Source organism: Panthera leo, chromosome F3 (genome assembly GCF_018350215.1).
Source record: "Panthera leo isolate Ple1 chromosome F3, P.leo_Ple1_pat1.1, whole genome shotgun sequence".
NCBI lineage: Eukaryota > Metazoa > Chordata > Mammalia > Carnivora > Felidae > Panthera > Panthera leo.
Genome location: NC_056696.1, coordinates 12,224,545 through 12,247,317, shown reverse-complemented (window position 1 = coordinate 12,247,317; position 22,773 = coordinate 12,224,545). Strand labels below are relative to the sequence as shown.

The 22,773-nt window shown below is 51.7% G+C and overlaps 2 protein-coding genes across 3 annotated transcripts in view; one reads left to right on the top strand and one right to left on the bottom strand.

Moving 5' to 3' along the window:
• Positions 1-1,221, top strand: part of NME7 (NME/NM23 family member 7) — a 260,266-nt gene extending 259,045 nt beyond the window's left edge. For both annotated transcript variants that reach the window (XM_042925970.1, XM_042925972.1), the window contains one exon: positions 939-1,221. In XM_042925970.1, coding sequence (XP_042781904.1) covers positions 939-971 — 33 coding nt within the window. In that variant the 3' untranslated portion in view covers positions 972-1,221. The remainder of the gene's footprint in view (positions 1-938) is intronic.
• ATP1B1 (ATPase Na+/K+ transporting subunit beta 1) lies at positions 1,036-22,761 on the bottom strand. Its single transcript, XM_042925973.1, has 6 exons — positions 22,500-22,761; positions 17,835-17,963; positions 7,878-8,033; positions 5,992-6,176; positions 3,474-3,554; positions 1,036-2,477 (listed from the first exon to the last, which is right to left on the bottom strand). The coding sequence occupies exons 1-6, from the start codon at positions 22,594-22,596 to the stop codon at positions 2,214-2,216; spliced, it is 912 nt and encodes a 303-aa protein (XP_042781907.1). The 5' UTR covers positions 22,597-22,761; the 3' UTR covers positions 1,036-2,213.
• Between the last annotated feature and the right edge of the window lie 12 nt (positions 22,762-22,773).

Below are 22,773 nucleotides of genomic sequence, written 5' to 3'. Positions count from 1 at the left end.
TTCCGCGAAACCAGCTCTACGCGGGCACGCCGTTTACGGACGTTGCTGGATCGCCTCCCTTGTGAATGAGGCTCCTGAAAACTGTGGCCGAGCTGTGGTGCCGGTTGCCACGGTGCCCTCTGCGGTTTTTGTTAAGAGGAATCCGTGCTCCTCTGGTATGAAGTTGCCATGAAACCGTTGGCTGGTCTAGAACCAGCAAGGCCTCGAGTATTATTCTTAAAGGTTAACCAAGCAGATCGGCAGGGTGGTAACCGCGACCGCGAGGCAGCAAGGGGGGCCGTGTGAGCTGTCACCGCTCTTTCTGAAGCACCCCTGCTGTCACGTAAGGGGCCGGGGCCTCCGGGTCTGTCGTGAGACGGGAATGGGACCGAAGGGCACCCCCGCTCCACGCCAGAGGCGTTTCTCAGGGCCGCCTGGGCTTGGCCAGAGGCTCCCATTCTCAGGAGTACGATACCATGATTTCAGTTTGGTTTCAGTGTGCGTATTGCCCGGGCCGGGTTAAGGGATCCTGAGCCTCCGGCTCAGTTCTACCTGGAGGCTGTTTTTCAGAAAGCTCCCTTTTGCCTCCTTTCACGCCAAGGCGAATTTTTAAGTATGGCCGAATGAGAACACAGGCCAAACCACGAACCAGAAAGCGAGGCGTGAACCTTCATTTACTGAACCGCAAACCCAACCTCCGTTTTTCAACTGCACCAGACTTTCTTTTTTTAAACAGACGAACCTAGGGAGACACCGGCAGGAACCAAAAATTCACGTCTCCTAAACTAGGCGAAGTTAACACCGCAAGATACCTCTGAGCGTCCAGCTCTGAACGAAGAGCTGGAGTCTCGGCCTCCGATGAACCTGTCGCTCTCGTCAGCTCTGGCCTCTGGCCGGCCACGCGAGGGCAGAATTCCCGGGCGAGCTAACGAACTCGTTCGCGTGTCTTTGTCTTTCAGGTTCAGTACTTCTTCAGGATCTTGGATAACTAGCAGCAGAAGAAGCTAAGAGGTCACAGGCTGGGGCAGTCAGACAAGACCGAATCAGGCACAGGAGGAACGTGTTCATTCTTTTATTGTCCATTGTTTTAACCTGACTGAATACAAGATCAACACTGTACTCCTGGCGATTATTATAGATGTTAGAACATGGATTTTGCACTGTAGACGACATTTAACACCGGTCTATGGGGTACTGCATTGCTTTTTATAAAGTCCAAAATAAAGATTTATTTTCAAACAAGTGACTTTGGTTTATTTCATACATTACACTTTTTCTTGCAGAAAAAAATAAAATTGTACAACTGCATAAATATAAAATTCTTCCACCATGAAAATGGTTAAAACATTCATAAAGACACAGCACCAGCGTGTGATGCCTCCAGAGAAAGGAAAAAAGGAAAGGAAGAGAAAATGTCCAAAGCGAATGAATGAGTCCTGTCACTTTGCCAAAGCGACAGGCGATCCAGGTCTCCTACGCGGCTTCAGAACATACTGGAGGACAAGGGGAGAACGGCAAGACGGCATTCGGTACAAAGCACGACACAACCCATCACCGTTTCGTGTTTTCTGTAGCGTCACTTAAAATTTCAAGGGCAGTTCCCCCATGACAGCCCCCCCCCACCCCCAGCCCCAGGAAAACAGAAACAAAAACACAAAGGAAAAGACCCGACACCACAGGGAGAGAGACTATGTATGGAGTGTGTTAAAAATGCTCACCGATGGGCCGTTGCCTCCGAAAGAGCCAAACCCAAAAGAACAGAAAGAAAAAAAAAAGTACCATGCCAGTTTTATTCCCGTTGAGTATTTACACCGTGGACGGCAAACCTCGCTCACATAAAGTAGAAAACAGATACGATAAAACATGGCTTGAAAAACGACCAGGTGCACCTATGGTACCATACACGAAATCAAATACACGAGGCGGCAATACTTAGGGGCCAGAAACACTGCTTACTACGGGTCAGTAATGGAATCATAATTTACAGTAAAAATGGGCACGTCCCAAGGCTCAATTTTTATTCTCCTTTTGTCATTTACAGTAGAATAAATATTTTGTTGCTATTGCTACACTTTAAATTTACATTCTAACCTATTAAATGCAGAAAGCTAGTGTAAAGCAGAGAGATTAAGTGTAGGTCCCATACGTATGACAGTTTATTCAAGACTAGTAGGTGTTTGTTTTTGTATCTTTAACTGTTTTAAATGGCTAGTGGGAAGGATCTGTGCTTGCGATCAGCTCTTAACTTCAATCTTTACATCAAAGCGTCCCTGGAAGCGGTCCTTCTCGCTGTACCCGATGTTCTCACCGAACGCCTTGCACTCGATGCGGATCTCAGTGTCCATGGTCAGGTTGGTGAACTGCACGGCCAGCAGGGGCTGCAGGTACTTGGGCTGCAGCAGCTTGCCGTAGTAGGGGTAGTACTGCAGGGGGAAGCCGGCGTAGCCGCCCAGGCCGAAGTACTCCACGTTCCCAACTCTGTCCTTGTCTTCGTCTCGCTGCAAACCAGAGGGGCACAGGTTGTAACGGCTCGCGGCCCGGGCCGCCGGCCATGGTCGCGGCCGCGACGCGGGATCCCACGGAGCGGCGCGCAAACTGCCGCCCCGGGGCCGCCCGCCGTCCCGACGCGCCTGCTCCAGCCTCCCCGGGAGGCCGGGGGACCTCAGCCACCGAGGACACGGCCGCCTCGCGGACGCGAGGGGAGGCCGCGGACGCGAGGGGAGGCCGCGCACGCGCAGGGCCTGCTCCCCGGCAGCCGCGGGAGCAGTCGCAAAAGGAGCCTATTCTCGCGGCGCAAGGGAGGGAACCGCGGCAAAGGCCAACCAAGCAGGTCTCCAGAGCCCGCACCCCGAGAAAGGGACCTGCCACCGGGAGTCAGCCACCGGTGGTCGCCCAGTGGATGGTGCTTCAGGGGTCTCCTCCCCGAGGGGCTCGGTAACCGCCTCTCACTCTCTTGGCGTCCATCTGCTTTCTCGGTGTGGCCATAAAATGGGGCTGTTCCCAGACACCCCCCTTCCTCAGTCTGCCCTCTCTGTAAACGATCCATCCGGCAGGGGCCTATTTTCAGGTCTAAAGGGAGCACGTGCTGTTACAGCTTTCGTTGTTTTTTCCAGAAAAGCCCAAAACACATTTTTTTAATGGGAAACCGTCCAAAACGAAACAAAACAAAAAGGTGGCCTCGAACGTGCCACACGCCACGGGGGCCAGAGAGGCCCCGTGTGGGCTGGTTAACTCTCGGTCCCGTAAACCAAGATTCCGGCTGATTCGACCCCGATAATTCGGTTTCTTGTTCTCGTGGAGAAACCCACGTACAGTCTGAGTCTTGTTACCGCTTTCTCTCAGACATTCTACCCTGCGCCGCTACGGCTCGATCGAGGCCCATGCCCGGAAGCGACAGGCCTCGCTTCCCACGTCCAAGTTGCACCTCTAACGGACGACGGTCCCACCCGGTCTCCCCTCCCACCCCCCCCTTTGGTAACTAGGCGCCCCCTTACCTTGCCGGTGCACTGGACGGGCAGGACATAGGGATTATACTTCATCACTGGGTACGCCTCCGACGACTCATTCTTGGGAGGCTAAAAATACAAACCCACGCCGGTCAACGAGTCTGTGAGTCAGTTCCCACGACTTCTGAAAAACCCAAGGGGGCCCGGAGCACAAACGGGCACCCACGGGGCACGAAGAGTCAACTCCGGTAACAAAGCGCAAAACACAAGTCCGTGCCTGCGTTCCGCGAGGCCACAGCGAGGCTGCGACGCGGCCCGGCGCCACGCGGAACTCCCAGCGTAACCCAGGGTGGCAAACGTTCCTCAAGGACGCTGGAAAATAAAGGCCAACCCGGCACTAACATTCCTCATTAAGAAGGTCGTAATAATTGAACGGAAAGGTTGGTTGACATTTGTTTTGATGAAACGGGCTTTCCTCCTACCCCGTGAATAAATCACGCCACCCGGTTCCCTCAAGCAGGTGTTTTGTTTTTTTTCGGTTTTTGTTTTTCCCTTTGACTCTCCGGGAGACGCGCTGCCATTTAAGGAGCATTTCCAACTCTGTCAAGTCCTATATGAAAACGGGTAAAGGCAGCTGGGCCCCGGGTGAAGGGGTCTTGTGAAAGCGCGAACCCCCTGAAGGGGCCCAGAGTACACTCTGAAGATCCCCGCCGTGAGGAACCGTCTAGAGCGCTCCCTCCTACAGCCCCGGCCCCAAGCCACCTCAGGAGAGGTGTGATGAGCATCGTTCCCCAAAGACAGCCACCCGCTTGCTCGACCAGGTCAGGACGGGAGTCTCGATAGGAGACGTAACACATACACAGCCTAACCGAAGATAAAAGGGGCAATTCTGCGAATCACTAGAGAACTACTGTTTCTGATGCTCTTTGTTGTAGAACACAAGAAACCGACCATCTAGATCGGACTCCCTCGGACCTTTCGGCCAGCACCACCACGACCGTTAAAGACACGAAGAGAAAACGCTCGTTGATGAAGAAGTTGCCAGAACGTACCCCTCTGAGGGCGAGGCAACAGGCACCTCGAGGACACCCTGGGGTACTGCACCCTCTGACAAGAAGAATTCCTAACGACAAAACGGGGTGATGAATTAGAGGGTGGCAGCGGGGGGAGACCAGAGACAAACCGGACTGGACAGAAAGAGGCGCCTTCCCTTCGGGCCACCGCACCAATCCCGTTCGTGGCGGAACAGCCGGTTGGGCTAGGCGAAGAGCTCCCTGGCGGATGCAGCCCAGCCGGAAGTGTGACGGGACGCTTCTCACCATCTCTCCTCCAGCACATCCTAACTCCAGTACAAAGAAGACTGAAGTTCTGTCGGGAGCGAGGTGCGCCAGCTTCCGTGGCGGCAGGGCCGTCGCGTCGGCCAGCCGGGCAACCGTCCATCCCACACACCCTCCGGAGACGGTAAAGGAGTTTGAGGCGCCCCACTGGGTTCAGTTAGAACTTCTCATCTCGGCCTCGGTTTTCTTTTTGTAAATACGACTCGGGAGCAGCAAGCATCGTGGCCACAAAGTAATGGCACAGAGCAGAAAGCGAACGAACGAGAGCGCCAGGGTCCGGAAATGAAGTTAGGTTTGCTCATGTCACTCAGCACCCCGCAGTCAATTCCTATCAGAAAAACTCGGGGCGCCTGGTGGGGGGCTCAGTCGGTTAAGCACCCGACTCCTGGTCTCGGCTCAGGTCACGATCTCACGGTTTGGGAGTTTGAGCCCCACATCGGGCTCCAGGCTGCCAGCGTGGAGCCTGCTTGGGATCCTCTCTCTCCCTCGCTCTCTGCCCCTCCGCCCGCTCGCGTTGTCTCAAAAATAAGTAAACTCAAAACCAAATTTTTTAAAAATATTAACAATTGACAACCCTGCATGGAAGGGCAGTGCTCCCCCACCCCGAGGGTGGATGCGGGAGAGCTGCGGGAAGCAGCCTCACCGAAGGGAAAAGCGCGGCTCTATTTCCCCTGACCTGAAGGACAGAGTGAAATAACCAGTTTTGGAAGAGCAGAGATAACACCAATATACTTTTCCTTCTTTTAAAGAGTCAACTATCGCCCCACCTAACGGCGAACGATGGCAAGGTGCCATTTTCAGTGGCCTCAAGTCCCGTTTACCCACTCGAAGCTGCAACGGTATCCAAGGCCAACACCACGGTTATCAAAGTTCAGTCTGAATGGTGTCCAGCCTCTCGTTTTGCAGTGAAATCTCATTCTCATTCAGTACCCCCTCCAAAAAAAAGAAATAAAAAGGACGGAAGGAAGGAAGAGGAAGGGAAGGGGGAAGGGGGAAGGGAGGGAAGGGGGAAGGGAGGGAAGGGGGGGAGGGAGGGAGGAAGGAAGGGAGGGAGGAAGGAAGGGAGGGAGGAAGGAAGGGAGGGAGGAAGGGAGGGAGGGAGGAAGGAAGGAAAGTAAGTCAGTCGCCACTGGGGAGACTAACCCTTCTTTCTACACTCTCCTCACGCCTATGAGATGCTCTGCCCAAATGAAAACGGCTCAAGTTCTATGACTTCAAACATTACTTGCCTTAGGTTTGAAGCCCAGAACTCGGTTGAGCTTTATGAGGACACACGGTTTGCCCTCTTTGTAGCCGTAAGTCTCATCGTTTATTCCGGAGCAATTTCCCAACCACTCGAGCTTGAACCTGCACACTTTCCGCTCTCCCCGTTCGTTGTTGAATTCTCCCCGTTCCTTGATTTCGCTGGGCACATCTGAAAACGCAAACACCGTGCTTACAACATACCAACGACTCCCTCGGCGCCCCCGAGAAAGGAAGCGGAGAGGGTCCCTCCTGGTCACCACGACCCATCCCAAGACCGGGCCGGTCTGCACTTAGTGCTCGGCCTGAACGAAGGCGCGGATTCCCAGCAAACCACCTCTGGTCTCACGGACGCGGGAAACGTCTTTTACCCAAAGCAATTGCTGGTAAATGACCCCGCGTCATGGCTTCACGGGGCTTTGATGATCGGGGCGTGATGTGTGGTCTGTGGCCATGTGTCTCTTCCTTTAAATAACGGGTGACTCAGCCAGTGAGGAGACTGAAAGGAAACCCGATCACCCGTCAGCCTCACTGACACAGGTCAACATCACTGAGCTCATGAACGGGGACATTACAATTAGAGCACAAATGAAAAGGAGCATCAGTAATTTTCAGAACTGGGAGGCTTCTGGTCACAGCTGCCCGGCCACGGCTAAGCCGCTGTCCGTGCCCCTAATTAGCAGGTTAAACGGTAAGGAAAGAATTCTTTTCTTCCTTTTCGCCACTGTTCAAGGTTTAAAGACAATTTTTTTTTTTTTTTTTTCAATGTTTGCTTGCTCAAGCTGGGACTTCTTCCTGGCATTTGTTCAGCTGAGAAATTGTAATGTAGTATTTTTTATTCACAGCCCGTAACAAAGCCAGAGAGCGCACAAAATAGAGAATTCAGAGTTAGTACAAAAGCATCCTATGGGAAACCGATGCAAACGCCAAAATTTATATTTCTAAGGTCACAAGTTAACTCTTTTCCCTTCAAACGGTCAAGTGCCTCAACTCAGTCCGCCTCCAGTGAAGTGATTCACCCTAATGACTTTCATACAGGCCTTTGAACATACAGGCCTTTGAGTTACTGCAAAGTGAGACGAAAACCCCCTTTAAGTCCTAAGGAAAAAGGTAGTGAAAATATTTCTTCTACTCTTTTCCGGATGGCTTAACGTGACAGTTCGCCCCATAAGGAGCTGGTGTTGGCAGGACAGGAAGGAGAGGCACCGCCTCGTAACTCAGACGGACATCCCGTCTAAGTGGGTACGAAAACACGGCTGGATAATGCACACGCCAGGCAATGTATTCCGGCCAGTGGCTTAATGAAACCAAGAGCCACCCTTCGCCATTCATCGGTCATTTCCTCATCCAAATGCTCGGCTACCGGAGACGTACTGCACCAGCCACCCCCAGCAGGGTCTAGGAAGGCCTCTACCCTGGCCAGAAATCATCCTCTATCCAAATCAGTGTAGTTACGGCCAATTATGTCAAAGAGCCATCGCAAGAGAAAGCCCTGGGGGCCGAGGCAGAAATCTGGAAATATAAACAATCGTGCCTCTCGAAATCAATGGGTGTAAGAGAACCATAACCGTAATTGTGGTCTGTGAGTCGGAAGGGTGCCTGGAGTGTTTTTAAAATAAGATGCTTTTCAAATGCTGATAATCGTAATACTTGAAGCTACATTGTTTCTCCATTGCATCCAAGCCTAAACCATAAAGTCGTCTCGCTTTAAAACAAAAAAAAAACAAAAAGAAAAGAAAACCGTGTCCTCTCAATATGGCCAGGGTTCAATCACTGAATTACTTCAAGGGTCGATCTTGCGATTGTTAGATAACAAATAGAAACGGGAAGTAAGAATGAACCAACCACAAACGTCCAAGATGAGTCTACTTACTGCCACAATCTTCAAAAATCATTTCATCCTTCTGGGCTGAATCTTTGTACTTCTCCAGGAACCTAACTATGTTGAGCACATATGCCTCATAGCTCTTGGGGTCGTTCGGGCGAAAGGAAATTTCAGTCTTTTGGATCTGAGGAATCTGTGTTAATCCTAGACCAGGTAGAAAAACACAGAAAACTGTTAGTAAGAAGGCAGTCAGCCAAGATAATCCCAAAGCAGGTTCACAACGTACGAACCATCCTTCACTCATCGCACCTACTAAAAAGAACAGGTTAAATTCTTGCCTCTCTTGTAAAATCACTTCTGTGGCACTTTGATTGAGTACCTGAGTACCAGTGATGGCGCCTTGCTATCCTAGATCATTTTACTTACTCAGCAACACTCCCTGATAGGCATTATCTCCATTTTATGAATGAAAACACTGCACGGAAAGGCTAAGCGCCTGGCCCAAGGTCACAGAGAGGAGGTGGAACCAGGATTTCGATGTGTGTATGCAGCGCTCCAGAATCCTTATGTGGCCAACAGTCCCACATGCTCGTGGTCAACAAGACGCATACCCAGCTCGCACGTCGTGCAGGAAACTCGTTTCCCTGACTGCGAGCAAGCCTTTGAGCACAGAGGTCTTTGACTCCTTCCTGTACGGAACAGATGACCACCCCAGACTCTACAAGACTCCAGACTACTCAACGGAGTATTTCTGTGCATCTTTTAACCCAAACTGGATGAACTTGGCATTTACGTGCAGTTGCCATCCTTGCTTTCCATTCCAAAAGCAAGTGGGTATTCTGAGCAAGTCAAGGGCCAGTGGTAAAAATTCGAAGTATAATTACCCTCCCTGGATTTTCACTCTTTTAACCAACGATTTAAAAAATTTTTTTAAATGTTTATTTTTGAGAGAGAGAGAGAGCGTGCGCGAACGGGAGGGGCAGAGAGAGGAGACACAGAATCCAAAGCAGGCTCCAGGCTGAGCTGTCAGCACAGAGCCCGATGTGGGGCTCGAACTCACAGACCGCGAGATCTGAACCGAAGTCGGACGCTTAACTGACTGAGCCACCCAGGTGCCCCTTAACCAACCTTTTAGTCTTTAATTTTCAAAAGCCTCTGCCATCACAAGACTTCCTAAGATAGGTATTTGAATAATACTACACAGCACTATAGACAGGGGCGATGGGCGGTGACTCAATCCACTGCCTTTTTTTTTTTTAAGTTTATTTTGAGAGAGAGAAGAAGAGAGAATCTGAAGCAGGCTCTGCACTGTCAGCAAGGAGCCCGATGCAAGGGTTGAAGCCACGATCATGACCTGAGTCGGAATCAAAAGTCAGACACTCAACGGAGTGAGCCACCTGGGCGCCCTTCAATCCACTGCTTTCTAGCACAACTGCATCACCAGATACAATGCAAGATGCCTGGTTAAATTTGAATTTCAGATAAACCGTCAATTGACTTTTATAGAAGTATGTCCCATGGGGCACCAGGGTGGCTCGGTCAGCTAAGGGACGGGCTCTTAATGTCAGCTCAGTTCATCATCTCCAGTTCGTGGGATTGAGCCCCCTTTGTCAGTTGAGGAGCCTGCTTGGGACTCTCCCTCTCTCTCAGCCCCTCCCCCACTCACATGCGTGCACACGCATGCGCGTGAGCTCTCCCTCTCTCAAAACGAACGTTAAAAAAAAAAAGTTATGTCCCATGTAATATTTAGGACACACTTCTATAAAAATCGACTCGTGGTTTACCTGATGACCAAATTTAATTGGGTGTCCCGTATTTTGTTTGCTAAACCTGACAATCCTATTCTAATCCTGGCTCCAGACCCCAGACCCGCCCTCTTTGTGTTGGGCACAACACCCCCAATGTGCCACCTCACGTCACCCCGGGGGCTGGTCAAACCTGCAGCCCCACAGGCTCCACGCCAGACCTGCCAAGTCGCAACCTCTGCGCTAACGAGCCTGAAGGATCCTTAAGCCTCTTGGTTTGAGAACCGTGGCTCTGGGGAGTTAGAACCGGAGAGTGGTGATCGTGACACAGGCACGACGAAGATGAGCGAACAGGAACTATTTAGCAGCGCCATCTGCGAGGCGGGAGGACAGGCAGGGGCTGGGGCTCGACGGCTGCTATTTTTTCTAGCGACTAAGGGTGGCTTCGAGCTTCAGAAATGCTTAAATCCTGGGGGAGGCGCAGCTCAGGGGGCAAGTTCTTCCATGCCTGCACTTCCCTAGAAGAATGGAAAAACTACGGATGAAGATGGGAAACGTGTGGGGCTGCCCGAGACCAATGACTTGATAAGTGACACGAGCAATCAGCTCAGAGAGGACAACGCGGGACCTGAAGAATCCAGGGGGGTGGAGAGCTGACAACAGCGATGGAGAAGAGTCCAAGGAAAAGTATCGGGACTGGCTCACCCAACAGTCATCAGTTAAAAGTAAACAGCGAATGCTACAATTAAAAATATTATTTTTTAGGTTCTTGCAAACCCCAGAGAAATGTATGACTAGCGCGATTTAAATCCACCTTTTCCTACATTAAGCTGTGATCATCTGTAGCACAAGGAGACAATATGATAAAAAGTGGCAGAAGGGGCGCCCGGGTGGCTCAGCTGGTTGAGCGTCCAACTTCGGCTCAGGTCATGATCTCACGGCTGGTGAGTTCAAGCCCTGCGTCGGGCTCTGTGCTGACAGCTCGGAGCCTGGAGCCTGTTTCAGATTCTGTGTCTCCCTCTCTCTCTGCCCCTCCCCCTGCTCATGCTCTGTCTCAAAAATAAATAAACATTAAAAAAATTTTTTTTAAATGGCACATACCTGCAAAAATTAAAATAAAATAAAATAAAATAAAATGTGAGTGGAAGCTTCTGCTGGGATCTCATGCCTGAGAGAGAATGGTCAGTAGGACGGACGCCCCACTAAAATGCGCAAGGCCGGGGGGGGGGGGGGGCGGGGGAGCATTCCTGGTTGGCCTTAGAAACCGGACCTTTCGATGGAGGGGACTAGCCCGGACTTGTAGAAGTGTGGGGTTAGGCCCAAGGCCAGAGGTTCACCAGAACCCCGGAGGACGGGGTGTTTTCCTGGAATAACCCTGCAGTCGGCAGAGAGTGCGGCCTGATGGGCACCGACCCCTTGAGGCCCCGGGAGAGCCCGGCAGCCAGAAGACAGAGGCACACGCCTTCCCCTCTGTCCCGCGTCCCACAGGTCTGCTGACATCCACGTCAGGGGCAGCATGTGACGGGGGCGGGAGTGCGAGCAGAAACCAACATCTGCACGTGCAGGGTACACGGCGTTTCCAGGCTTGGGGAGAAGGCAGGAGACGGGGCAGAGAGAAGGGCGAAGAGGAGATCAGCTATCAGAAAGGCAGCAGGCTCTCCCCTAACCTTCGGGAAGGTGGTGGTGGGGAAGGGGCCGCCGGCTGAGCGATAAGGGACAACGGTGCCGGCTGTGGTCCCTCGGCAGAGCGGCTGACGAGGCAAAACTCAAAATGCTGACAGGTGGTCAGCGAGCCCGGCAGAGATCTGGAGAGTCGCACTCGGGGGCTTTAAAGGAGGAAGGTGAACCTCGAAGGGCACGTTGACAGTACACGGCAAGACTTAATCACGAGGGGCGTCCAGCGCCGGCTGTCCCGGCCCCTTCTGCGGTCCCTCTTCCCGGGGCCAGTCACAGGGCAAGGTGCCATCTCCGGGACTGGGTGACGTGCTCCTCGGATCTCCCAGAGGCAGAAGGACCGCGGGGACAGACGGCGGCTTTACGCGGAGTGCTTCTCACGCCCTCGTGCTGCCAAGTCCGAGGTCTCCGCTATTCGAAGAGGCCGGGTGATGCGCGTGAGACCCCAAAGCATCAGCCGTCCTGACTCAGTGCTCCGGGACCTTACGAGCAAACGGGCACAGCTAGTAAGTGCATCTTTCAGGAGCCTGGGACCGATGGCCAAGGCGAAGTTCACGCTCAGCCAGAGACAAACACCAGTGATTCCCATCAGCAAGCACCTCTGTGGTTAAGCGTCAAATTTGCGGAAACGGCGGACATTATTACTGCACACCCAGGGGCATCGCGGGCCCAGCAAAGCTGTACGCACCTGGCCTCGTGTGTCTCTAGACAGGGCCAAGGAGAAATCGTGAATATCACGTAACGGAATCCTACCAACTTCCGCCCAAGAGCTCGAACCCTTCGGTAAGTGTGGCTCACATCTAAGCCCCACGGAGCCTGTGCGTTACCGTGTGAGACACAGCTCGAAAACGCGTGAAAAATCGGCGACTGTGAGGCCGAGAAACCAAGAGGTAAAATAGTTAAGCACAGGGTCTTACAATCCTGTGACGTGCCCAGCTGGATCAGACCTTGAGCCAAAGTCACTGCCCTGTCCTTTCCACGTGAAGGGATACCACAGCCTTGGGGGAGAGGGAGGCCAGCAGTGACAGACCGACCCCAGGCAGCTCAGCCATGCCTTCCTGTCTTTTGTAGGCTAAAGTCTCCCTTTGGAGTTTCCGAAGGATCTCGAAGGTGTAACTGCCATAAGCTTTAGTGACCACCCTTTTAAGATACCCAACTTCTGATCTAAAGGTCGCTTCCAGAAAAGAAGCATCCATGATTTGGATCAGGCAATCAGTTCCTCTCTCTAACCCCTCGGCTATGGAGCACATACAGTCAAGTGGGGGCACGATCAAGTGTCTGCTCTCACCACCCCCCCCCCCCCCACCTCCGAGGCTGGGCAAGGTCTCACTCCATCCCCCACCAGCTCTGCCTCCCCTTTTCTTCATCCAGAGCTTTCTGGCCTGAGAAGTTCTTTTCCTGGAATCTCTCGGACATCAATCCCCTCGCCTATTCTGTTCTGGGTGATCTTAATTAGGAGAGGTCTCTGATGGGATCTTCTCCAAACCATTAGGCAAATTCTGCTATTCAAAAGTAATTTCTCTAGAGCAATTAGATCCATTCAAGAGACAAATGAAAAGACCCTTGACCTGGTATCGAAACCCTTTAAATCATTCACTTTACATTATCAGACTCATGGGAAAAAAAAGACAGAAAGAAACGCGATCGAATTTGGCAACTTCGTTATTTGGAGTCCAAAGATTTCGCGGACACCCTCCAAGGGCCACGTGAATCCCACCTTGCCGACCGTATTCTCACTAGACTGGATACTTTACTCCACGCTGGCCACTCCTTCAGGTTGTTAGAACTTTAGACAAGGATGAGCTTTGTTTCCAGTGGTAACTCCCAGAGGCCAAAGATAGCAGAACACCCAATCACCGGCTTGTGGTCTCAAATGATATTCCAGGAAACAGATACAACCTTTTGCCTCGCCAGTGTCCTGAACTTGAATTGACATTCACCCTGCTGAGTTTTATATGGCTTTGCCCTGATAGGGCCGTTTGCCTTAAATTACATTTTGCTTATTATGTGACAAAGCCACCTAGAAGGACTGAAAGAATAACTTGCCTACGTGAAATGTTCGTATTTGGTTTTTTAATGAGCACGTTAGCTTTACGTAAGAGTTGGGAGTTAAAACAACAACTACTCTTCGGCTTTGCAGTTGCTTTCCAGAGCTACGCTTGCCTTTCGTTGGTTCCCCGTCTCTTGAGCAACAAATCGGGAGAACATTCAGTTTTTGGCTTTAGTAGGTGTTCATAGCAGGAGGTGGGGGGGGGGACTAGCAAGTAAAAGAAACGAGAAGAGAAAGGCTTTCCATTAAGAATTATTTTTGTTTCCAAGTAGGTTTACAATGTAGCAAGTTTATGAATTCCTCAATCTAACTTGTGAGTCTGAAGCATTTAGACTCGAATATGGCCATTGTGGCCTCGTGAACCGTTATTCCAGTGAATCCGGAAGCACAGCTGCCTGGACCGGCCATTTAATTCACCCCACGGTCACCAGACCAAGAACTCTAAATAGGCATCATTTTCCACAGAAACCCCCAGGAGGGCACCCATGGTGACTAATGAGGGCACACAAGGCAAAGAAACACAAATGTAGCCGTGCACACGGTCCGTGCATACCATTTATCTCCTGCACATTCCAAGCTGATGAGCAATCGGGAATTTTAAAAAACTGGGGGTATGATGTTGTACAGAATCTGGACGTGTATCCATACGCACACATGCACACACACCATCTTCCCCCTTCAGCATTTTTTTTTTTTTTTTTTTTTTTTTAATGTCTGCAAGGTAAGTATCGATTTACCTAACAAAATTCAGGGAGGGCACAGGGAAAAAGGTGCTTCTGTGCTTTCTGGAAACTAGCAGCCTTTGCCCCGCCTTCTTCGTAGGCTCAGCTTTTGACGACCACCTGGGGTCAGCCACAGTCACATCGACACCCTCCCAGAGGCCAGAGAATTTGCTCCCTTTGGAAAGTCTTTTAAAGAAGAATTGTTGGATTTTCTCTAGAGCCTGCCTGGATGTTCAACAACGCCTGGCGTGAGGAAATCTCTCCTCCCGTCTAAGCTAAATGCCACACGCTTTGGTGGAAGGCCCTCCTGCACTTCTGGAATCACCCTTTATCATCAGACTCTTACCTACGGTCCTATGTTCACTTTCAGGTGAACAGAGAGAGCATTATTTAGTTCAGGGGACCTTGGAAGCACAACTAATTTCATAGGGACCTGTCTTTGATATTTGTATAGCTCATAATTGTGCTTGTTCCTAATAAAAGATACCAACTTTTATAATGGGAAAGTATAGACAGACAAAATGTAAACAAATAGCCAAACCCTACTATTTTACGTTAAGCTTTTCTGTTGAAGACCGAGCTGAAGAACAAGCGTATGTAGCAGATTTGACTCGTCTAGATACGAAACGTAACGTTCGCCAAGTGGCCAATGACCTGAAGTAAGATATCCTACATATCTGATGATGTCCATTCATGCATACACGTGGGGAAGGGCACACTTTTCTGATCGGAAGCCCGTAGATGATAGACATCCCTAGACTCTCCTTCGTCTCCCCAACTTCTCTCGCGGCCTGTGTCGGATGGGCCCTGGGGTCGCGAGATTACTAGAATAAACGCCCTGAGCAGCCCAGCCCATCCGAGGTCACCGCAGGCACCGTGAGGCTGGTGCTCCTTCCACAACAGAGTGCGCACGGCACAAAAGCTCTGAATGAAATTTCACGGATTCAGCATGTTTTCCCCCCGTTATCCCTCCATGTTATTTGTTGCCTGGTCCTGCTTGTCAGAGGTCACCGCTCTGCTCACTTGTCTAAAATGAGCACCCAGAGTGAAGCTCATTTTTCTGTGGCTCCAAGAACATTTTTAAGTTAATCGTCAGGCGTCCTGTGTACCCAAGAGCTCACTTATTAGTTGTATCTTGGTCTTTAGAAACGAAGAAGGGCACAGGCAGGCGGGCTGTTGAGGCCTAACAGTGAGGCGGGGACACTCTGAAGAATGATAAGTCCGTAAATCTTTAAGTGATGAGTCTGGAGTTTGCCACCCTAAACCCAAACTGTGCCCAAACTAGGGGTCTGGACAGTAGCTTCTGGAAATCTCAACTGCCACCAATGCCAGCTCATCAAGAGCCCCAAACTCTGGGGGCAGGTTGGCAGGATCCATCTGAGGGAGAGAGGAGAGAAGGAGGGAGAACGTGATGTACCAAGTCTTTCCCACTCACTAGCTTCGTTTGACTTAAGCATGCGGGGTTCGTGAAACCTACAACTTTCACGATAACGGAAGCTTGGAGCTACCAACACTGAAGCCGAAAGATCGCCGGGGCATTCTTCTGCAGCGTGTTCGGCCTGCAGACCAAAGGAACAGCCTGTCAGAAACAAATTCTTGAGCTCCGCTCCGACAGATGCCAGGGGGAGGGTCCCGTTGGGGTCCCCTCGGAGCACGCACGATGGTGCCGGGATGCACTTCTCGCCACCAAGGGCTCTGCCCACCTGGCCTCCCTGCTCCAAGGCCACTATCATTTTCGAACGAGCGTCACGTCCCTTGGGAAGGTGAGGGTAAAAGGGGCTGGGCCTAGACGCTCCTGGCAAGGTGGTGGATGAGGAAGAAAAGAAATGACGAAGATAAAGGGCCCAGGCAGCAGGTCAGGGAAGAAGGGGATCCGAGGAAGCACTTTTCCTATGACTCGGGCCAAAGAACGGGAACGCATATTTCCACAATGAGACACGAGCGGTGCTCTGGAGAAGCGACGGCCTGTCGGGTCAGCCTGACTGCTGAGGACACTAAATATAGGGACGAAGAACGTGCCTTTTAGGAAGGGGCTGAAGGAGGGGGAAGGAGGGGGAGGGAGGTGGGGAAAGAGGGCAAGGACCGAGCACCTCACCAGATTTGCGAGGCAAGGTCATTGGCAGGTCCCCGCTTAAAAGGTCTGGCACTTTTAGCCTTTGCTTTTTGAAAGTGAAATCACCCTTTCTGCAAAGAACGGGAAGAAAAGGTTTACTTTTATTAGGAGGCTGACTCCCCACGGTTTACACAGACAAGGAGCACTTTTTTTGAGGCTAGGAAATTAAATGCTTGGCTTTGGAGTCAACCTGCAGCTTTCAGTTGGAGAACAATCATAAAGTAGCATCGTAATCAAAGAACCGCTTTCCGAGGGCTTACAAAAATAAAAGAAAAATAAGGGTCTGCACAAATTTATAGGACGCTTGCTAATGCTACCACAAAAATCCCACCAGGAGGGGACATGCCACGCCTTCCTGTCCCAAAAGCCGCGTTCAACCTGTAAAGATCCTACATTTCTCTGCACACACCAGCGTTTCTGCTTCAGCCTTTCCACTCACCTACCGATGTTGGGAAACAGTTGCTGGAAACTGTGGATTATCAAGCAGGTTAAAGTTGTTTTATATTACTTACACGACTGGTTTTTCTCCCCCGCTTCCAAAATCCCCTAGATCTAGATTTATCTGGCCATGTCTACGGATTTCTAATAGCGGACGACTATTTGACTTGGCGCTGGCCACCTCCGTGTTCTGGAGATGTTCCTTGGAGTCCTTCACACCCCAAGAAGGAGATGGGCACAAGAAGTTTGCAACAAACTTCCCACACTTGACCAAGGCTGCTCAGGGCCATGAAGACGGCCTCCAGACTGTCACCTAATGCAGCTGTTACTAAACACTTGCCAGGGAAAATGGAGAGGGGACACGTCATCGCCACCCCCCCACCCCCCCCCAGCGGCAGCCTCAAGGTCATTTATAACGCAAGAACCCGGAAACTGCGCAACATTTCCTGTCTCTGGGTCCTCCCGACAATGAATTTGAGAAGAGCCACTGAGCACGGTCGGGTTTGTGGTCGCCCTCCTGTCTGGTCTTCCTGCCAGCATCAGGCATATGGGCAGTGGGCCTCCCCAGGGCACGGTGACGGCTGTGCACAGCTCCCAGGTCACAGCTAAAGGAGACAGTGAAACTGCAAAGTGGGTCTAGACAGCCAAGCAGTAAGACTCCTACTGAACAAGCAGGTACAAACACGGAGAAGTGAGAGGAGAGTGTGTTGTCGTTCAAGGTCAAGCTAAGTCAACAGCAGGTGGGAGAGTGGACTCCTGAAGCCGTGGCTCTTGTCCCTCTGGGTAACTGGCCACTTCCGAGCTTCTCATCACCCCTAAAACTAACTTCATCTTGCTAAACAGGAGCTGAAGTGATTTTTTTTTTTAAAGGATTTATCAGAGTCGCAGTCCCCTCAAGAAAGTGAAAAATGCGCCTGAGCCTGAAGGGCCCTGTAGTGACCCCACTAACTGACCTGCTGGGCAGTGGGGGAGGTCGCGGCCTCATCGGGAGTCCCACAGCTGGGGAGGGTGCAGGCCTGGGGGCGGGCGGGGGGGAGGCTCTTCACCCCTCACCGCAGAGCTGGGAAGACGCGGGGGAGCCCCGGAGCTGTGTCTGCAATGCGGGCAGGAGGCCTGGCCACAACACTGAGCAGTTCTGCGTTTTCCTATCAAACCAGGCTCGGTCTACCAGCGCGTTAACAGACAATTTTCAGAAAAATGTCTTCTTGCGTGAAAATGTGGCACCCGTCTTTCCCGTGGAAGAGCTGAACGTATTCGCGTTACCTGGGGGGGCCACCCGGTCCTGGTATGTGGGCTGGAATTCGCTGATGGTAAGCAGCATCACTTGGATGGTTCCGATGAAGATGCCAGCCAGGCAGCCATAAAATATCACGTAGAACAGAAGGATCTTAACTGCAAGGAGGACAGACAGAAACAGAAGGCTGTGAGACAGTCACACCCGCAGAATGAAAGGCTAACCTCGGAGATGAAGGGACTTCCTTCCTGCCTTCCCCTCCAGCCTGTCTTTGGAGTTTCCTTTTCTGACACTGATTCAGAGAGTGGACCATACTACCCCCCACCCCCCCACGGTGGGGTAAAAACAGAGACAGGCAGCCCTCCGTTACTGTGTGTGTGTGTGTGTGTGTGTGTGTGTGTATGTATGTTGGGGGTAGGTAAGGGTAAGAGGAATGTTCTGCTAGAACTAAGATTATTTACAGGAAATAATTTTTCTGCCTCAATAAAAAACTGTTCATGAAGATCACCAATAAAATCTAGGGCCATGTTTGTGTGCTTATGCAATGCATCTCAAATATGACACTATACTCCCTTAGAGACGTAGGTTTTCTTTCTTTGCTTATCCCTTGACATTTTGAAACTACAATCCAGGCTCTGCGGCTTCTCCAAACATTCGAACGCCTGCAAGTTTTTCTGCTGGGATGGGGCAACGAATGCCGAGAAACCGCGTGAAGCTCTTCTGCGCTTTTCTGTCTCCCCGCCTCTTGATGTGTATGACGGACTAAACACACTGTGTTTTCCTTCAGGGGTGCCAAACAAGGAGGAGGGAGAAAAAAGGAAAAACCCTGTAGTAAAAACGGCAAGCGTATTTTTATTCCATATTCTGCCTGGACCCGGAATACTGACTGGCTCGACGAGCTGCATTTTCTTTTTCCCACAGCTAGCAGGACAGCAGGACACGGGCTGAGCTGGCTGCAAAAGCAAAAACACAAGAAGCAAAACAGCACGAAGCCCACAGACGGGAATGAGGCTATCAGTTACTGGTTTACGAGGATTATCTCCCCGATTAGCCACATAGTAACAGGCTGTACTAGGCATCGCCCGGCAGCCCCGAGCCGGCCAACGACTCGCCTCGAACGCAGGAATGGGAGCAGGCGAACCGGAAGGTTATCGAGTCCGAAACAGGACTGCGCGAAGGAGCCTCGGGTTACTTCTCAAAACCTCCACATCTCAGGCGGTGAACGCTGGGGTCCTCGGGCAAAAGTCCAGAACAAAACGGAACAAAAGCCTCGTAGAAAAGAAGAGGCGGAGGGACGGAGGGAAAGGGCGGGCACACTGTCACAGGAGGTAGCCACGTTGCCCTTGACCTGCATTTCAAAGCCCAGCCTTCCAACCAGCAAGTACATGGTTCGGGAAAATCATGCTGGAGCGTTAGTAAAACAATCCAAGCCAAACGCACCTAAGACCAAAGTGTTTAATCGTTACCCTTTTTCTCCTCTATCAGGAAAAAAAAAAAAAGAAGGAAGAAAGGGAAAAAGGCCAGGCCACAAGCAAAAGGTAAGAAAAGCGGAAAGACTGTATGATCCAGAGCCCCAGCTGCCCGGCTCAATCACTGCCTCCCGGCAGGACAAGGGTTAAGTGCTGCATTCTGTATCCAAGCAGCAGTAGGCAAATGGTAAGGCTGTGACGTCAAGAGATCTGGAAAATTTTCCAGCGACCGCGCTCCTAAGAGGTGCGAGAGCTGGTATAACACGGTCAGCCAGGAGCTGCTGCAGCCGCTTCTTCTGTGGCCCCCCACCTCGTCTCGGTGCTCTTAGCTTAACTCCACTTAGCTCTCCCAACAACTGGAGCCGTTTTTAATGCTCGTGCCGACTCCACACACCTAACTCTAATGACTTACTTAAGAAGGAACCTAATTGTGGCTGCAACTGAAAATACAAACAGAGCCCCGGGAAAATTAGTCCTTTTGCAGGCATGCTGATGCAGCTGACGAAGATCCAGCCTTTCCCTTCTTTTCCACAGCATACCCTGAGAGAAGCGAGGGATTTTTCTCTTTTGCTCCAAGATGTCACTTAGCAAAATCTCCCCAGTTACGGCTGTGAACCAAGGTCACCTGGTTAGAGGAACGTGAACGTCTGGGGGGGCCCATGCGGGGAGCTCACCAGCACGCAGGTGACCAGGGGCTGCTCAGAAAGAAAAGCTAGACACATTGTACCAACTGGCCAGGGTGACACAGAAGGTAAGTTTTACGGGCATTTTCCCCTCTTAAGCAATGTGTCTTCTTTAAAAAAAAAAAAAAAAAAAATACAAGTAACGTACAGATTTCCCAGTTAGAAAAAGAATGAGTACCCTTCAAAGGGTCACGGGCAAAAGGAGACTGGCATCTGGGCCCAGCGGTAAACATAATCAACACCTACCAATGCCTGCATTAACTTAATGAAAAGGTGGAAACCGCAGGTGATTTGCATGCTGCCATTTCTCCAGCAGGTGACAGGCAAGGCTCCTGCGTCCATCTTGGTGAAAATCTACCTATAAGCAAAGCCGAGCCAAGGGCGACCTGCCCTCGTCCCAAGGGCATCCATGTTGGGCCCAGTGCTGGAAAGGTAGCATTTTGTCCACAGGGGACAGCGACTGCCGCCACTGTCTCTGCTACGAGAGGGTCTGTCGTTTCTTACGTTGCCAAACAAGAGACAAATGAGTGCAAAACCCAAACTGAATTTTTAGCCCGGCACCTGTACCTTGGAAAACAGAAGCTAAGATGAGACGGGCAGAGACGGGAATCCCGGCGCCTGCATTCATAAATCAGTGTCTTGGCACCTTGCTGGACGTGGGATCGAGACGCCAAAATTAATACACACACGCGTGTGCACCCATTTTCTCTCACACATGGGAGGTGCTGCCCCATTAAATGTCAGCTTAAAGAACAAGTCTGCCCATCCTGCCTTACCTTCTAAAGCAAATATTATTCTGGAACTGGAATGAGGAAAGAAATCTATTTTACAAGAGGGGCAAACAAATTTCACAATATGCCCGGAGTCCCAGGCAGCCCCTGACCCACGACAAGGCTGGGGTCCACCTGCCAGGGCTGGAGCCTCCAGTGCGTCGGGGAGAAGGGGGCCCCATTCCGCAGTGCACCCCCGAGGCCTCGCTCAAGTGAGGAACGGCTAGATCGCCCCGGCAGGGAGCTGGTCACCCCCCACACACACCCCGAGTTCTTCAGGTTTTCCCTTCCATGTTGAGAAAACAGTGAGCTATCTTTATGCCAGAGAAACCATGGCAATAATCCCACTGAAGAACACAGCCTCCTCCAAGATAAAAAAAAATAAAAAACACAAGCTAAAGGACCTCACTTTAAAGACCTACGTCTACCATGACTCAGAATACCTATGCTGCTTCCTTGTAATACCTTGGAATGCGGTTTCACCTTGACTAACCTTGAAGTGTGATGCATTATTAACCCTTTGCTTTTCAGCCAAGAGACCCACGACAGGCTGCGTTTTTTTTTTTTTTTTCCTTCTTTGCAAAAATCATACATCTAGCTTCTTCCAATTCAAAATGTCAGCCAAGCACGGTTTCCCTGACTCATTCTCCTGTGATGGCCACAGATCCTCCCAATCAGGAACACCGCATCAGGCCCTAGCCAGCGCACCCTCAGTGGCTGCAGCTGTGGTGGTGGTGGTGGTGGTGGTGGTGGTGGTGGTGGTGGTGGTGGTGGTGGTGATGATGATGATGATCCTCCAGAAGGAGGGGGCAGTGATGCAGGAGGGGGGGGGGGAAGTTCCCTTCTTCTCTCCCTTCTGCAGTCACGACTCTTCTGCATTTGCCTACAACTCTGCCCTTCAAAATGACCTTTAAAAAAAAATGTCACCCTTCCGGTGGAGGGAGGCGGAAAACAAGGTATCTCATTTTCAACGAGGGGCAAAAAAAAAAAAAAAAAAAAAAAAAAAAAAAGTCCATCCAGTCAAGCAACAGGCTGCCCCAAATCTTGTCAGGTGGGCTGAATCTGCCTCTCTCTATGCCGTTTATTTCTTACGCTAACCTTTCACGGTGATCAACCCAACCTACTGATTCCGCATCTGTGTGTGCAGACATTGAAAACATCCAGACTTGTTTCGGGGCTTCCTGGGCCACTTCTGGGCTGTAATGACTCCAGGGGAGGTCACTGGGATAAAGTCTGGGCACAGCCAAGAAATACTGCAATGTGGATGGGTTCTGCGCCCCCCGCCACCCCCGCCGCGCCTTTTGAGGTACATATTTAGACTAGAAAACTGCTATAACACACAAGCTCGCCTGCATCCGATCCGGTTACCATCGTGAGGTTCTCTCACCGCCTCAAATCTCAATTTTTAGGACTTGGGACACTGACTACGGGGACAGCCAAACCTAGTCTCCCAGGGCCTGACCATTCCCAGGAGGGAAGGGCTCGCGCGAAGCTCGGACAGATTGCAAATTACCAAGAAAAGACCGTGGCAATCCGTAGAACCTTCTGCCCCGCGCGCTCCCGCCCCCACCCCCGCGCCCATCCTGGGGGCCCCCGCATTCCGCACTGGATGACAAGCCCAGGCCCGCGCGCCCGGAGCGGCGCCCGCCGCCGACCCCGCTCCACCCTGGGCGGCGGGAGACCCGAGAAAGGTCCGCAGAGCCTGCGCAGGGATGCGCCGCCCGGGCCGGGGAAGGCACCGTGGCGGGGAGAGCCGCGGGCGCCGTACTTACACCAGCTGCCGCCGGTCCTGCCCAGAAACTCCTTCTTCTCCGAGTTCCAGATGAATTTCTTCCAGCTGCCCTCCTCCTTGGCTTTTCCGCGGGCCATGGTGGCGGGTCAGCGGCTGCCGCGGGGGCTGAGGGTGGGTGAGTGCGGCGCGCGCCCCGGCGTCCTCCCCGGCTGCTGGTCGGCGGCCCCGGCCCGGCTCTCCGCAAGCTGCACCCGCCGCTGCCGCTGCGGCTCTCCGAGTGCCAGACGCGCGCCGGAGGGGCAGAGGCAGGAGCG

Excerpts from the sequence above, each read along its gene's own strand:
- ATP1B1 (XM_042925973.1), bottom strand. The coding sequence starts at position 22,596 with ATGGCCCGCGGAAAAGCCAAGGAGGAGGGCAGCTGGAAGAAATTCATC. Across the intron at positions 6,177-7,877 it reads GATTTTTGAAGATTGTGGCA|ATGTGCCCAGCGAAATCAAG; the intron begins GTAAGTAGACTC and ends TTGCGTTTTCAG. Across the intron at positions 3,555-5,991 it reads TTCTGGGCTTCAAACCTAAG|CCTCCCAAGAATGAGTCGTC; the intron begins GCAAGTAATGTT and ends TTGTATTTTTAG.